The 15894-nt window shown below is 43.5% G+C and overlaps 1 protein-coding gene across 2 annotated transcripts in view; it reads right to left on the bottom strand.

The window, feature by feature from the left end:
- Positions 1 to 1805: 1805 nt before the first annotated feature.
- The window catches only part of sik3 (SIK family kinase 3), a 43529-nt gene continuing 29440 nt past the window's right edge, over positions 1806 to 15894 (bottom strand). Inside the window, exons 15-26 of one of the 2 annotated variants that reach the window (XM_062418755.1) lie at positions 15523 to 15657; positions 14044 to 14185; positions 10972 to 11091; positions 10359 to 10417; positions 10049 to 10158; positions 9409 to 9575; positions 9137 to 9264; positions 7601 to 8364; positions 7356 to 7510; positions 6487 to 6616; positions 6235 to 6386; positions 1806 to 5523 (exon numbers count right to left, since the gene is read on the bottom strand). In XM_062418755.1, coding sequence (XP_062274739.1) covers positions 6265 to 6386; positions 6487 to 6616; positions 7356 to 7510; positions 7601 to 8364; positions 9137 to 9264; positions 9409 to 9575; positions 10049 to 10158; positions 10359 to 10417; positions 10972 to 11091; positions 14044 to 14185; positions 15523 to 15657 — 2032 coding nt within the window. In that variant the 3' untranslated portion in view covers positions 1806 to 5523; positions 6235 to 6264. The remainder of the gene's footprint in view (positions 5524 to 6234; positions 6387 to 6486; positions 6617 to 7355; positions 7511 to 7600; positions 8365 to 9136; positions 9265 to 9408; positions 9576 to 10048; positions 10159 to 10358; positions 10418 to 10971; positions 11092 to 14043; positions 14186 to 15522; positions 15658 to 15894) is intronic. The other variant, XM_062418754.1, reaches the window with a different exon arrangement.

Below are 15894 nucleotides of genomic sequence, written 5' to 3'. Positions count from 1 at the left end.
ACACGTACACACAAAGGGCTCTCTGCAGGGTACGGCAGCTCCAGTAGCACCATTCACTAGCTGGCAGGCTTTGGTAGGGCTGGCTGACGCAGGCAGTCACGCTGCCGCCACTCCGAGGAGGAGAGAGTGGGAGGGAGGAGAGGAAGAGAGAGAGAAAGGGAGAGAGAGAAGGAGCAAGTGGGTACAGAGTTGGAGAGAATAGTGGAGAGAGGAGAAGGAAGACAAGGGGGAAGAGGTAGAGAAGCAAAGGATACAGAGAGGTGAGAGGAAGATGGAGAGTGGGCGCAGAGTCGTGAGGGAAGAATAGAGCTGATAAGGGAGGAGGGGAGGAGAGGGGAGGAGAGGAGAGGAGAGGAGAGGAGAGGAGATGAGATGATGACACAGAGGCTGGAAGACAGAGGAGACATGGCTCAATGCAAACATCAATCTTTAACCATCTATAGGATGGAGGAATTGTGGTGGATGGAGGAGATTAAGCTGTCAGTCCAGAGGGATAAACTTTTCCACACATCCATCATTCCTGTCCATTGTCAGGCGTGTTAAAGTAAACCCTTGATGTATAAATACAGACACACAGTGCACAGCTCACACTGTCTGAGCTCAGTTACTTCAGACTGAAAAGCCTCTGCAGTGCAGCTACAGACCAGAGCAGCAGCACACAGAACGCTGCAGCCAAAAAAAGGAGACAAAAGAAACAAGCTTGTAGAAGCATACATGTAGTGTAGTATTTCCTGTTATTAAGCTTACATTTTGACTAAGAGATGGAGTATTCTTAAAGAAACAGTATCATTTCAATTCATTTTGAGCATTTCCTGGAGTCTTGTTTTTACTTTCATTAAAACTATGTCCTCAAGTTGCTCTCTGCCAGGAGAAAATGTCTAATATCTAACAAATGATCCTTAGAAATTCAATCAACTGTGGAACAAGGTCAACAGAAGGTTAGGATATGTCTAGACTTTGCAAGGTGATGAAGCCAGCTGCGTATTAGAGACAGTATAAATTCATTATTGCATCTGTAAATCCATTCTGTACAACACACACTTCTTCAGTCATTCATCCTGCTGACAGGACCAAGTTGGGAAAAGGCACAGACTAACAGGCGGGTTACAACCTGCTTCCATTCCAATAGTAAATTCAAACATTTACTACAAAAATAAAAAGCACACTGCAGAGCTAAAGTCTGCTGAAGTGGATAAAATGCAGTTGCCTCATACATGAGCACACACCTGACAAACAGCATGATTAACACTGATGTTAAAAGGACACATTTTGTGCCTTCTCTACTACAGGAAGCCACTAGAGTTCATCGTATTCTGTATAGTAATCCATCACTGTCTATTTTGTTAAAGTTGCAATATTATTGAATAGTAACTTGTGCAACTGTGTTACGTTATGTATCTTACTCCCATTTTTAAATTGCCTCACTTCTGATGGACCTTTATCAGTTGATCCATTGCATTACTAGTTTGGAATTAGTACCTCTGGAGCAGATGTGTAGCTTCACTAACATCCTCTTGAAATACAATGTGTTGGTTTCTGTGTTTAATATTTCGTATGCTGTGTTCTAACTATTTTCCAGTAAAAGTTTTCTTATCTAATCCTAAACATGTAATGAGGGATAGATTAGTTGGAATATTTTTTTAATGGTGATTTTAACTTAAATGGCTAAAAAAAAAAAAGAAGTTGTCTGGTGAAAGGCAATTTTTTTCACATCTGATCCTGTCACTAGTCCCTGGTAATGCTCTGCTAAGTGTCCATTGTGTTGTAATTAAAGAGCAATCGCTGCAAAAAGACACAACTCATGACCTTTTTAAATTATTTCTTTATTTATATATATATTTATTTATTCATCTCAGTTTGGTTGATATTCTTTTTTTATTCATTGTTGTTGCACTTTAGTATTTTTGTACTCAACAGAAATGAACATAAAATCAAAATGACAAAAGAAATAAACTGATAGGTAAAAATAAAAACAACAACAACAAAAAAAAAAGAACCTAAGAAACAGGAGTGGAGCAGAGAGCTGGCTTGCTAAGAAGGGAGAGACTGGGATGGAGAGAAAAAGTCAGAAGGGAAGGGATGGAGGATGTAAAAAAAAAAAGGAGGGAGACAGGTCAGTCTGATTTAGGCAGATGTGCACATGTGTGTGTGTGTGTGTGTGTGAAGCAGCTCTCTCCTCCCCATTACATCTGAATCATCTTGCAGTGCTTTCCATTCACTCCAGCTATCCCTTCCTGTGTGCAGCTGCTCTTCCTCCCCTCCAACACACACCCACCGACTAGAAACAACCGTTTGTGTGTCATGTTACTCGAGGTGTGCAGCCTCCAGTCTTTTATTTTAGAGTTTCTATCCTGCCATGGAACAAGAGAAGTGCAATGTCTTCCACTCCGGTCATTTCCTTTCCGCTACCCGACAGTCGCTCCACTCCTCTCTCTCCCTTTCTCTCTCTTGCAGATCTCAGTTTTTGGCTTGATGTGAACAATGAGAGAAAAAACAAAAACAGGGAGGACAGATCTGAAAAGAGGAATGAACTGAGAGAGAGAGCCCACTCTGCTTGCTTACTCCTGTACGCGCACCGTCTGCTTGTCAGAGTGAATAGTGGTAAACAGGAAGTGACGCGATGCAAATGGAAAGCACAGGCGCTGCAATGAAACCGTCGACAGCCCTCAGATGCATACTGCAAATAAGTCAACCACGCAGCCAGGTTTGATGAAATCTGGCCTGTAGAAACATACAAGACGACCTGAAGCTTTATCCTTTGCGCCAGTCTCTGGCTGGCCCAATATAGACTCAATATGCACCAGGGAAGATAAACAATAAAATAAAGAAAGTATGAGGGGTGGGGGGGTTTAAGGGTTCCTGTATCTTTTCAATTCTCTGATGTGGTCCCCAGTGTGCTGTAGCCTCCATCTGGCTGTGCTTAAGCTCCACTCAGCATAGGGCGCCATGTACAGACCCTGGTAGGCATGTTTAAGGTGGGCACACCCTGCCATTGCTCTGACTGTAAAGCTTGTATTCCTCTGCTGTGGAAGTACTTCATTCCAATGGTCACCTCCTGAAATGTTTCCCTTTTATATGATGTGGAGGTGAGTCCAGGTGAGTCCAACGACAACAGGATCCGTTTACTGTTCATGAAAGGCAGACATATCACTATCACCTCGTTGGATCTTTCCTTCCAAGCTAAGGGGGGGGGGGACTAAAGTAAGGCAGAAATGAGAGAAATGAAATAGGGGGAGAAAAAAAAAGGAGGGGGTTGAAGGAAGGGTGTGTGGTAATAGTTTCCTCCTTGGTTGCTGTAGTAACAAGGTTAGCTTGGGAGGAGGGGGCCATAGTCCCGTAAGGCGTGGTCCGATCAGAAGCCGATGTGGTAAAAAGGATGGTGGAAGGATCACAGCTGATAGGTAGGGCAGACAGAGAGAGGAAAAAGAAGTGGGGGTCCGGCGGTCTCCACACTTGTGTTTTGGATGATATGTCAGCTATTTTACAAGTTATTCCCTTGTTGTTGTTGTTTTTTTTGTTTGTTTGTTTGTTGTTGTTGTTTTTTAAAGAGTCTTTGTAGCACCCGAACCAACCCAGACAAAGCCCCGGAAGCCTGACCCTGTATAGCCTGCCACACTTAACCCCCTCCCCAATAAACAGAAACAGGCCCAACATCAACAAGAATGACAGTCACAACAACATCAACGATTGAAATGATACTTTAAAAAGCAACACAAAATAATTACTCTCCTCTTATTCAAGTGTCTCGATATAATAATATTAAAAACAAATAAGAACAATCTTTTTTTAAACGACACAGAAAAGAGCCCTGTCTCTCTTATCTCTGTCCTCTTTTGGCTAGAAATCTCAAGATTCATAAAACAAGAAATAAAAGGAAAACATTTTGAAGACATCCAAAAATACAAATGATAAACAATACCAATATAAAAAAAAGCCTCCCCAACGACATCTAAAAACAAACAAACAAAAACTTAACAAAAAAAGGAGAAAAGATTCAATACAGAAATTGCAATAGCGTTCTATACATGGCATCACTGTACAAGGAAAGGAGCAAATGTCTGGTAAAACTACCCACAATGTAATACACTGTCACTGACATGGGAGAGGAGGATGGAGGGGGGGAAAAAAAGAAAAAAAGAAAAAAAAGGGGGGGGGGGGGGGGTAACACAAGGTAGGGGTAGAGGGGGCAGAGTCAAAAAAGCAGGATAAACAGCATGACGAGAAAAGAGGCGAGGAGGGGTGGAAACTGACAGAGAGAGAGGATAGCTTGAACCGAAAGTGCAGAATTACTTTTGTAATTAAAATAAACAATGTTGTCTTCCTTGCAACACAGAATTGTTTTTCCTTTAATAATAATAATAATAATAATAATCATCATCATATTCATTATAATAAAACTTCTTTTACAGAAAAACAGTAATAACAATAAGAGTAACAATATTGACCAGAATGCCTACATGGACATTAGCTATAAAAATGAACTTTAAAAGAAAATCTTTTAAAAAAATTAAATGAATGCCAGAACAAGAAATATGACAGAAAAAGAAAAGAAAAAAAGGATGAGAGAGCTGGTTTGTCCTGTGCGATGTCACTGAGCTCCATCTTTGGAGAGAGCGTTTTTTTTTTTTTTTTGTTGTTTTTGTTTTTAAGTTGCCTGGTTGGATCCTGACCCAAAAAACACCCGCCACCCGGCCCAAAAAGGGGGCCGCCACTGCTGCTGCTGCTGAGATTACAGCCCGCTCCGGAATGATCTGCAGGAGGGGGTAACAGAGGAGGAGCGGACTGAACCTCTGCTCACCCCTTCTTCTCAGTCATGCGTGCACACACACACGCAGGCACGCTCACACACGCAGGCACGCTCACACACGCACTCGCACCTTATGTGAATACTTTGGGTTTGTGGCAGCAGTGTGTATATTGTTGTGTAGTTGGACTCTGTGTTCTTGCGAGTATGACTGTAATCGATCCGTTGGCCAATGAGGCACATGATGAAGTACGCAAACTTTGAATAAGAGGACACTGGGTGAAAGGGGAGTTTTATAGGTCAGGGTTGCAGGTGGGCGTTGGGTTGGGTGGGCCAGGTTTGCAAGGAGGAGGAGGAGGGGGAGGTGAAGGAGGGGAGGGGGTGGCGGTGGTAGGGGGGGGGGACGGCCCAAGTTGAAAAGAAGGAGGGAGCGGGAACCCCAATCTACCCCACGACGGGAGGGTGAAAAGAAGAGAGCCAGCAGCAATGAATGCTGGATGTCTGTGCAGAAAAAATATGCTGGCACTTTGACCTTTGAACCCCCGAGGCCCCCCACCTGTGACACCCCACCGCTCTAATGTCTACACACACCCACCCACACTCCCCCTCTATGTATCGCGAGGCAGACTGCCCTCCCAGGGACCGATGGAGACAGACAGATGGACGTAGAGCACCCCTGCTTGGGCAGACGACGGTGGTTTGGCGTGATGCTGCTCAACTCAAGTCAACACAACTCAGGATGGCTGATATGGACCGCTGTACACAGGATACGCCACCTCCTGCAACACAAGGCAGAGGGAGGGAAATAAAGATACAATAATATGAACATTTTTGTGCTTTATTTTACTTAAGAGGCCAAGTCAGAGTCCAGGTGTCAATCATCCAGACTATACTATACATCCAGAAGTACCTGACTGAATATTGACTTGAAGGAGCCATCCATTTTTTTGTGCGTTACATTTGTACTTAAAGTAAATTAATCTGTTTCAGTTTGACAGCTGATCAGTGTTCAAAAGGCCTAACTGCATCTACTGGGATTCAAACAAAACATAAAAAAGGGAGGAAGATAATATTTTTATAGGTGCTGTATCACTTTGCCAACGTAAAAGAAATCTGCAGAGAACATAAATGGATAGTATGTGCAGGAAAAGCAAAGAAAGGCTGGTAATGAATGTAAAATAAACCTTTAAAGAAAAGGTCAAAAGCACTTAGTCAATGATTATCACAAGAACTCTATAAAAATGAGTTTTACAAAGTCATTTATAGGATGATGTGGAACCAAAAGGAGTCTGGCTGACAGGCTTTGGCAGCAATCCTGCTCATTTGGGATTAAAGTTATTCCAGCTTGAGGACACACACAGAGGCCTTAAAGCTAAGGAACATCTTTCAATATGTGTATATAGTATGTGTTTGTCCTACTAAAGCAAAAATATTACTTTTTGACATATGAGATGGTTAAGTTAAAAAGTTAAGTTAAGATAACCACTTACTACCAACTCTTTACTGCTTGTGTACCTGTGCTAGACCCCAGCCTGCTCCATGCTGTACTGCAGGTCTGGGGGCTTGTAGCTGAGGAGCATGTCACTGGTGCAGGAGGAGGGGTAGCAGGCTGCCGCATGGAGCTCCCCTTCAACATCACACACTGCATGAGAAATACATACGTTTTTTTTTTTTACTCCTGTGGACAAAATAACCCCAAAAGTTGATAAAACATTTGAGATGACTGCACGTCTCCTACTGACCTGATTCTTCCCGCTGGTGCAGCTGCTGGCTTCCTGTCAGTGACGTCTGGCTGAGAATGTCTGACATGCGAGCGGAGCTTAGCGCTTTACCGGCCAAAAGGCTCATCCCAGACATGGGATCTGCCTGATCCTGGAGAGAGAGGGAGAGGGAGAGAGTGAGCAAATGATAGGGATGTGGCTCAGAAGGTACAGCAGGTCTTCCACTGATTATATTGGCAGTTTGATACCTGGCTCCTCCATGTCGAAGTGTCCTTGGGCAAGATACTGGACCCCAAATTGCTCCCGAAAGCTGTGCCATCAATGTGTGAGTGTGTGTGAATGAGCATTAGACCTCCTGATGAGCAGGTTGGCACCTTGCACAGCGGTCTCTGCCATCAGTGTATGAGTTTGTGTGTGTGTGTGTTTGTGTGTGAACGGGTGACTGTTGGCATGTATCGTAAAGCACTTTGAGTGGTTGGAAGACTAGAAAGGCGCTATATAAATGCAGCCCATTTACAATTTGATACTTAATGAAGAGCTTGTAGCTGTTTATGAGTCAGAACTTTGTTTGGATGACTGGGTATTCAGTGAGCCAATGTCCCCAAAAAACATTTTAATGAGTATGACTTCTAGGTTCATTCAGTCATGAAAACATTTGCTTGCTTCCTTTGGCTATCATCCTGCTACATGGGCTCTATCCAACACTGTGCAGGCAAGTTAAATACCATCCACTTAATATATGATTGTTCCTGCCAACCCTTTTGCAAGGTTTCACACTTCAAATATAACAAAAATTCCAGTTTAATTAGCAATTCATCATGCTGTGGGCTTCCTACGGCTTCTCGTGACAAAGTGTGGTCTGTATAAACTAGCAGCGGACTTTCACTCACATAGGCATCATCACAGGTCTGGATGGTGTGGTGGCGCTGTAGTTGTCCTCTGGACCTGTAGGCCTCACCCTGAGCACCTCGCGAATAGCCTACACCATTATGATCAGGCACCTCCATGGCCTGTCCCGGGGGTCTGCACTCCACATGCTCAGAGTCTGACAGAAAAAGATACATGTATGTAATCTTAATATCCGTGTAAAAGGTACACAAAGTTCTGTAACTGCTGCGTGGTCAGCAGGTCTTACCTCTAGATGCTGGAGGATTCCTTATATAGCCATGCCTGTGTGTTGGGGAGTTGTAGGGTGGGGTGCCTCCTCGGGGAGGCCCCAGGAGCTCATGACCTTCCCCTGCTTTGGCCAGCAGGCCCTCGTGTGTGTGGTGGTAGCCAGCTGGCACGTCATCCTCCTCCATGCTCTCCGAGTGAGGCAAGCTGGGACATGGCGCCTGGGCTGGGTGCTGCTGCGGCTGCACCTCCGGGGGTCGGATCTGGAGGAGGTGGTGGTAGTGTTGGCCTCCCGAGGCAACCTGCGGCGCCGGTGGTTCTAAGCTCTCACCCTGGCTTAGCTGGCGGAGAAGCAGCATCTCTCCATACTCTGGGGGGGCACCACTGGGTTGTGTGGGGGGCGCTGGGCCTGGCCGGGGGCTCTGTCTCTTCAGCAGGGCAGCCAGGTCCTGCGGCGGCAGCCTTGGGTCGGCGTGGCCTGTTAAAGAGTGGCGGGGGGACAGGAGGCCCTGCAGGGTGGGGGTGACGTGCTGTTGTGGGGGGCGGTAGTCCAAAGGAGTTGGGGAAAGCAGGGCCTGCTGTAGTGTAGATGGGGTGCCATAGCTGCCGGTCCCCACAGCCCCGCCATAACCATCCAGTCCGGGGACTTTGAGGGAGGTTCCCTGCAGGTAGGGGCTGTAGGAACCGACCACTCCGGAGGTGCCTCGGGAGGCGATGTCGCCAGAGAAGAGGTGGGGGTTGAACTGGGCCTGGTCATAGCCTGATGTGAAGCGGCCGAGGCTGCGGCTGAATAGAAGGAACGCAGATGATCATTAGCAAAGCGTTATCAAAACATGAACACTCTCCCACTCCTATTTACATGGTGACAATTCATCCACTAGCTTTCAACAATTTACAGCAAGTCTGCATGAATTCACTGCACACAGACAGCCTAACAAACACAAAACACAGGTTCAAGTATTCACTGAGAGAAGTGAAGAAACTCTGATTAAGCGTGTGTGTGTGTGTGAGAACAGTTACACATTCTCTCAGTGAAGGTAGTTGTAGTTATAAGGGTCTATTTAAGAGCTGTGGTGACTTCAGGAGTAGTTCAACTTTTGGGACCTCTAAACATACTTCCAAAAATATTCAGATCCAACCACTCACCCAAATGCAATGAGGTGGAGAATATGTTGATGATGTCATCTCAGCCAAGTCGAGGAGGGATTTTCATTAATTTTGTTGTCAGTGGTAACTAATAACGTTCTCATAGTCTGCACTATCAAATGTAAAATATCTGGCCTGAGCAACAATATTACTGAAGTTTCATAATACATTTTTTTTTATAAATCGGTGGACATGGCAGAAATAAAATACACAAATAAAACAGTAACATATATTTACAATGAGATGAATGAAAATACAACAAACAGAATGACGGTATCCGTTCAGAGAGGTGAGATCATGAAAAGTAATAAAACTAAAATGAAAATAAACAAGACACAGAAACAGTCCATTGGTTTTATGGGGAGGGTTTGGCAACCATCAGGGGATGCAGTGACAGGACGGGCGGGGTCACCTGTGCGTCTCGGCGTTGTCTGCACTCAGCTGCTTCCCGAGGACTCTGTGTCCACATGGCGTGGACAAAAAGCTGCCTGGTCTCTGCGCCCCACCTCCCAGCTCCACTTCCTGCACCTGAATGGTCACCTGAAGAAAACAGGCAACGTTGCTATGAATTCATGTTTTGTGCCTGTTTGTAACAGTGGTTGTGTTAATAGTTTAGTTAAGCTGCTGCCATACAGGCAACCATCCCCAAAGACAAAAATAAAATGATTGGATCTTAGAAGTCACCTGCTGTTGTTGAGGTACACCTGGTGCCAATGGGACAGTGGGGCGGGCAGATGCTGCCTGCTGATTGGTTGGTAGAGACATTCGAGGCATGCCTGTGGGAGGTGGGCTGCCACTCTGGCCCTGGAATAGTGATGGAGCACCGTGCTGGTACTGTACTGACGATGGACCTGACAAGATGGGAGAAGAGTCAGGTGAGCGGAAACCCGTTAAGATGCCATCGTCATCCGAGTTCTCTTTGATCCACCAAAATCCCTCAGCCAATATCAGCGAAGAAACAATTAGGTTTTCCTCTCCAGACAGTATGACCTGAGGAAGTCTAATAGATTACTCATAACACCCTGTCAAAAGTGAATGCATGACAGATGTCTGTGTTTGTATAGAGATGAAAAAAGCTAGTGAGAAATCAAGACTTAAACATTGTCAAAACACTGATTAAAAGCAAATTGCACATCCAGCGATTCTGATGCCTAATTTCCATTTCAAATTACAAATAACCTCTATAATATTGGCTAGCCAATTATGATCAGTGGATGACTGACTGGTGTATGTGTACTTAAACCCCCCCCCTGCCAAGTTCAAAACACCTACACCAGTTCCAGGGTAAGAAGCGTTCAAACACTCTCACAATTGTATTACTAACCGTGCCCTTGCATTATGCCTGCAGTGCCAGGCGGAGGGCTCTGATTGGGCTGTCTGAAGAGATGGTTGCTGGGATGTGTTGGCGGAGGGCTGGAGGGCTGGATACGCAACCTGAGGGAGGACGGGACAGAAGAGGAGAGGAGAGAGAGAGACAGAGAGAGAGGGAGAGAGAACAATGATGTAACACTTCAGTCGATAGCACTGCACCACGGTATCAAGTTCATTGTTCACCGTTCAATAGCTGATGAGTAATATGTGTGTGTGTGTGTGTGTGTGTGTGTGTGTGTGTGTGTGTGTGTGTGTGTGTTCACCTCTGGAGCTGGTGGGTTAGGTGACTGGGCTGGCTCTCTCCATGGCCTAAAGACAGACCCTGCAGGTACAGAGAAAATCAAATTTGACTTGCCAATGTTAACCAAAGTCTTAATTTTGCCAAAGACTTAATTTTAACACCTGATTTTGATTGTTTGTGTCTTCTAATGAATATTAGAAAACTGTATATTAGTTTCAGTCAAATTTTACAAAACTAAAAAACACATTTTAGTCAAATTTTTGTTTTGCGTTTTCAGACTATAGCTGTTGCCATCTTTGTTGCGTACGGTTACCGTGGTTACCGCTGTCACTCTCATCTGTGGGGTAAGTGGAAAAAACACTGTTTGCTTGTTAGCACGCACACAGTGGCCGTGTCACTCTGCAGTTATACAACAGGCTGACTCTCCTCAGCAAACAGTAACAGATAATGATACGAGTTGCTATAAGCCTTCAGAATGCAATATAACAAATATTGGAAACTAAAAACACATCATAAGATAATGCCAGTATGATTTAAGTCCATTTTATTTCTATAGCCAGGAAAAAAAGTGGAGAGATGGAAGATGCAGTTAAAGCTTTTTAAATAACATCTTTATGCTGGCTGTGTGTTCATACCTGGATTTGCTGGTGGACGATTTGTTGCTCTTGCTGGTAGAGGATATGCTGTTGCTGAGTGTGCTCCAGGAATCGCTCATCCTGCTGGGCAGCATACATTTTCTGGAGCTGCTCACACTCCTATTGAAAAAAAATACAGCATATTAAATCTACATACAGAGGGAAGTCATTTTAATTACATCAAAAGAAGCGTCAGATCTTAGTAATTTTGTTTTCCTTAGCTCATTCGTGATAGTTGATTGAACAAATGGAGTTGTATGTTTACTGAGAAAATGATGAGGCATTATGTAGTGCGTGTTCAAATGTAATTAGTCAGTGTGGTAATTTATCAACGGTAATTATTGCTTATCTGTAAGAAATCACCATCTTGTTAACGACTACAGCTGCAGCAAACGTCAGTACCAACTGTCACATCTAAGCAGTTTTAATGCAAATTCTGCTTTGTGTACTTAGTTCAGAGATGGCACTGTGATGTGGAGATGTATTTAAGTACTTTGTCATGACAACAACAGGTTTGCCAGCTTGTATGACCAGCTGCAGCATGTTCTCTGATGCTGTGTAATCTCCCTGCTACCTGTTTACTTCTACTTTCTGCTTAGTTTTAAAACCTACACCACAACACTTTTCCAGGGTGAAGGTCATGTGTGTTATTCTTTGCCCCCATTAACCCTCTTAACACTTGAGAGTAATGGTAATCCCAGCGCGTCAGTGCATGCCAGCAATGAAGCACCCACCACAAACATGATGATTATCCCTCTACCCCCACAGACCTACGCCTACCAACTGGTCTCACTGCAGTGTCACAGTGGATGATGTGATGTCTAAAGCAGCTTGAGGTTTACTAAGGTCAAAGCACACGTTTGACTTCACTTGCGTCGAGATTACAGTAATTGAGTTGCTATTTAATAGCCACATTGCTCAAGTCAGTTCATCTACTTTACACCTTTGACGTCACTTATTTACTAACTGAACAAACAAGATAAGGATTAGTGAATTGGTGAAATGAAGTATAACTGGGTTCCACATTTAGTTTCAACCATAATTATTTTGATGGGATACGTTTGGGTCTCCCTGTGTGTATATTTGGGTGTAAAAACTTTAAAGTCCCTCATATTGTGTAGTGCATAAAAAGTAATGAGTTTTTCATTTTGATTTTACGGAATAATATTATCTAAAAAAAGCTCATGAATATTTTTCCTTTGTATGTTGACAGCTCCAGATACTGTGATATATACTGATTATATATTGTGTTGTATAATAGTACTGCAACTGATGATCCTTTTTCATTATTGATTAATCTGCCGATTATTTGTTCAATTAGTCATTTAATCATGTAGTCAATTAAAGATTTCAAATGTAAGTCTCAAATGTTAAGATATTCAATTAACTGCCATGTTTGAGAAGGAAAAGAAACAGCAAATCTTTACATTCAACAACCATCAAACATTTGTCATTTTTGCTTTCATAAATAACTTAAATGTTTAATCGATTATCAAAATAGTTACCAATTCATTTTCTGATCATTAATTGACCAACTGTCGCAGCTCTACTTTATAAGGAGCCAGAATTAAGTTAACTTAATTAATGGTTGACTTAAGTTCACTTCCCATCCCTATTAACCACCATTACTACCAAGACGTCACTGGTGTTCATCCCTGTCCCATCCACATTGTTGTCTGCATAGTTAAGAAAACTACAGACAAGACTCTAATACACTCTTTCAGGATGACAACACCCCCTATAAATGAGGGCATTGTCATCGTAGAAGAGACAACTCCCATCAGGATGAAAATGTTTCATCACAGAATGATAAGGATCCCCTCATTTTAGGGGTCAAGCATTCAGACCTGTGCCAGTTTTTCCTTTAATTTGTCCCCCGTCTGTATGTCGCCTGATTTCACTACAAGATTATTTCAATTTACAGCCTCCCTCGTCACCGCTCTCCTAATGTTCTATTTCTAGTCCAACGTTTGTCCCAGCGGAGTCCGAGGTGTCTTTTACATCATTGTTGCTCACAATTTGTAAGCTTCTCCCATGTGATGCTGCGAAACTCTGTCACCCATCACCTCAATCACCTTTTTAAATCCTGTCTGATTGTCTTAACATATAAACACTTATCCTGGAAGCTAGCACATCAGAATGTCCTGGAAATATTATATCAACTGCAGGGGAAAAGACACAGCTAGGGAGAGATAAGAACGACACAGAACTACTTTCTCTTTTTAAAAACACTGCAACCAGAAATCTACTAAATAAATCAACAGTGGCATAATAAGAAACACAATACCACAATGGTGGAGCGTTTCATTATTAGCAGTCCGAGCCAGTGACTGCTATTAAGACTGCTGCATCACAGACTTTACTTCAGCTCGTAAAAGTACAGATTTGCAGTGCCAGGGATCTTGGTTGAAATTGCATCACAGTAGCTGCAATGTGTCACAATTTCTACACTTTATGCCCTGAGAGGCAAATTTGTTGCATCACTGTTTGTAAGTACCGAGCTGTCCTCCTACAAGCAGCAGAAAAGGCAGATTTGGGGATTGGGAGGGGGATGGGGCATTGCAGAGTAAATACTAGACTGGTGGAATTTATGAAATCTCTGCACCAGGTGGAGTAATTGTTGAGTTTTGATATTGATCAATAATCTTATGAAGCTTCCACAGAGCCATATTTTCCCCTTGGGTTAAATATTAACATCTCATGGCAAAGAACAAATGATTTATTGCTTTATGTCACTCACCTTCATTCCCTAACTTTCCTTTGAATGTGATCCTACCAAAAATGGAGATTTCACATTATTTCACTGGCACATAGTCTTCATTTATCTCTTCAAATTACTAGTCTAAACATATGCAGTCAGGGATTGGGTGATACGTTATGCTGCTCATGTTATGGAACACAAGAACAACCCACATAAAGAGTGAACCAATTTATTTGTTTTCAGTAGGAATGAAATGGAAGTTTTTCTTCTGGTGATTTATGTAATGAATCGCAGAATTTATCCTCAACAAAGCCGCTTTTTATACAACTACTTTGCTCATATTTCCCCCTGATATTTAGGCAGCCGTGTACCTGCTTGAGTTGCTTAATGAGGCTGCTGTTCTCTAGATGAGCCTTGAAGGCTTGGATGGAGGTGGCGCCGTCGGAGAACCGTCTGACAGGTGAGAAGCGCTCCATGGGGAGATGAAGGGTGTTACAGTCTTTATAGCTGGATCTGAGGAGGGGACCGCAAGGAGCAGACGCGCACACACACACAATCATACAGACACAGATGAGAGACAGAAAACAGACGCATTAGGAGCATGAGCTCTCCAAACCTTCACACAATGGACCTGACAGTGATATATTAAATGTGTAGAAAACATGGGGATCTCTACATTCACACAACTAATATGACTCCAGGTAACAAGCTTTAAATGATTTCATCAGTGTCCATCATGACAGTGACAGTGAAGTTCTGTGTCACTTTTAAACCCTTCACACATCATCTCTGAAGTTTTAGGAAGAAAAAAAATATTACAGTTGATCATCGGTAGAGATAAAAGACACTGTATACATACCATTCTGAATGGAAGTTTGTTTAAGGGCAATGCTGCCAATATATGACATAACGAGAATGCTTCTCGAGGCTTTTCTACAAATAATAAGCTCTGTCCTTAACTTACCATCGATGACAGATGTTTCTCTTTGAAGTGAGAAGGAGATAAACTACTTTTCATAGTAAAGAGCACTTAAGTGTTGGCATGCTTTATAAATAACTTATTTAGTAGACAGGGTGATGCAGCTGTCATTTTCATCAAGAAATTAAATGTTCTTAAAAAAAAACAAAAAAACAACACAACAGCCAGCAGGTCACACTGTCGGCTTGCCAAAAAAGTACTTGATGAACAAACATGGAGCTTCTACTTCTCCAACTCAAGTTTTACACATCAACTGTAGCTCAACAATCCGTGATGTGTTCAGACACACATTTATATATCTCAAGACCCATTTTAGACAACAGGTTCTGCATATCACTGTATGTTAATACAAAAATCCACAATAAAGAATAAATAGGCCCTGTGTCTCAAAAGGCTTTCTACACTGAGTTTGAGGAAGACAATACTTATGGGGGACAACAGCTAGAATAACTACATTAACAACATCAAAATATGACTGGTATTGGAGAGAAAACAAACAATGGTAAAGATTTAGCTTTGAGTTGCTCACACAAACGAGTGCTAAATCTGAGTTAACCTGTTTAATATCTCCTCTTTCCAGGTTGGAGGGGAAGAAACTGTTAAGTGCTTTACTGATGATGTGGAGATATATCAATCATGTGCCACACCCTCCAACACCACTATTGACAAATATATCCTTCCTTTATGAAAGGTGCAAGACCTCCGCCAGGTGTGAGTACATCATCATCAGTGTGTGTGTGATCAGCAGTGTGTGCAGGAGTGTGTGTGAGAGAGATAAAGACAGAGAGTTAGGCGTAATATGCCCCTCATTTGATGCGTGAGTCTGTGTGTATTTGTGCATATACAGCTCGGACCGGGCGTGTCCCCTCACCGGGTGTGTGTGTCGGGGGCCCAGCCCGCCCTCTGGCGGGGGCCCTGGGGCCGCTGTGAGTCTGCTGCGGGCTCGCCATGCGATGTGCTCATGAGCGCGTGCGTCGTGTGCCGCTTGGAGCGGTTCGCCAGGTACCTGGGCCGCAGGGAGGGGGGAGGACGGGGGTGAGGGTGGGAGACAGGAAGCAGCGCTGGTCAGCTCTCTGTCCTCATTGGCTAATGGAGACGGGGGGGAAGGCCCACCCCTTTCCACCTCTGCCAATGGGTGCCATCATTCATATCATCTTAGCCAATCAGAAAAACAAAATATAATATTACACCATAGATGGATGTTATAGCTTATGGGCATCCCGCAACCCCCCAGCTTCCAATT

Source organism: Scomber scombrus, chromosome 5, assembly GCF_963691925.1.
Source record: "Scomber scombrus chromosome 5, fScoSco1.1, whole genome shotgun sequence".
NCBI classification, from domain to species: Eukaryota; Metazoa; Chordata; class Actinopteri; order Scombriformes; family Scombridae; genus Scomber; species Scomber scombrus.
The sequence above is the reverse complement of the archived record's forward strand: the minus strand, read 5'-3'. Positions and strand labels throughout refer to the sequence as shown.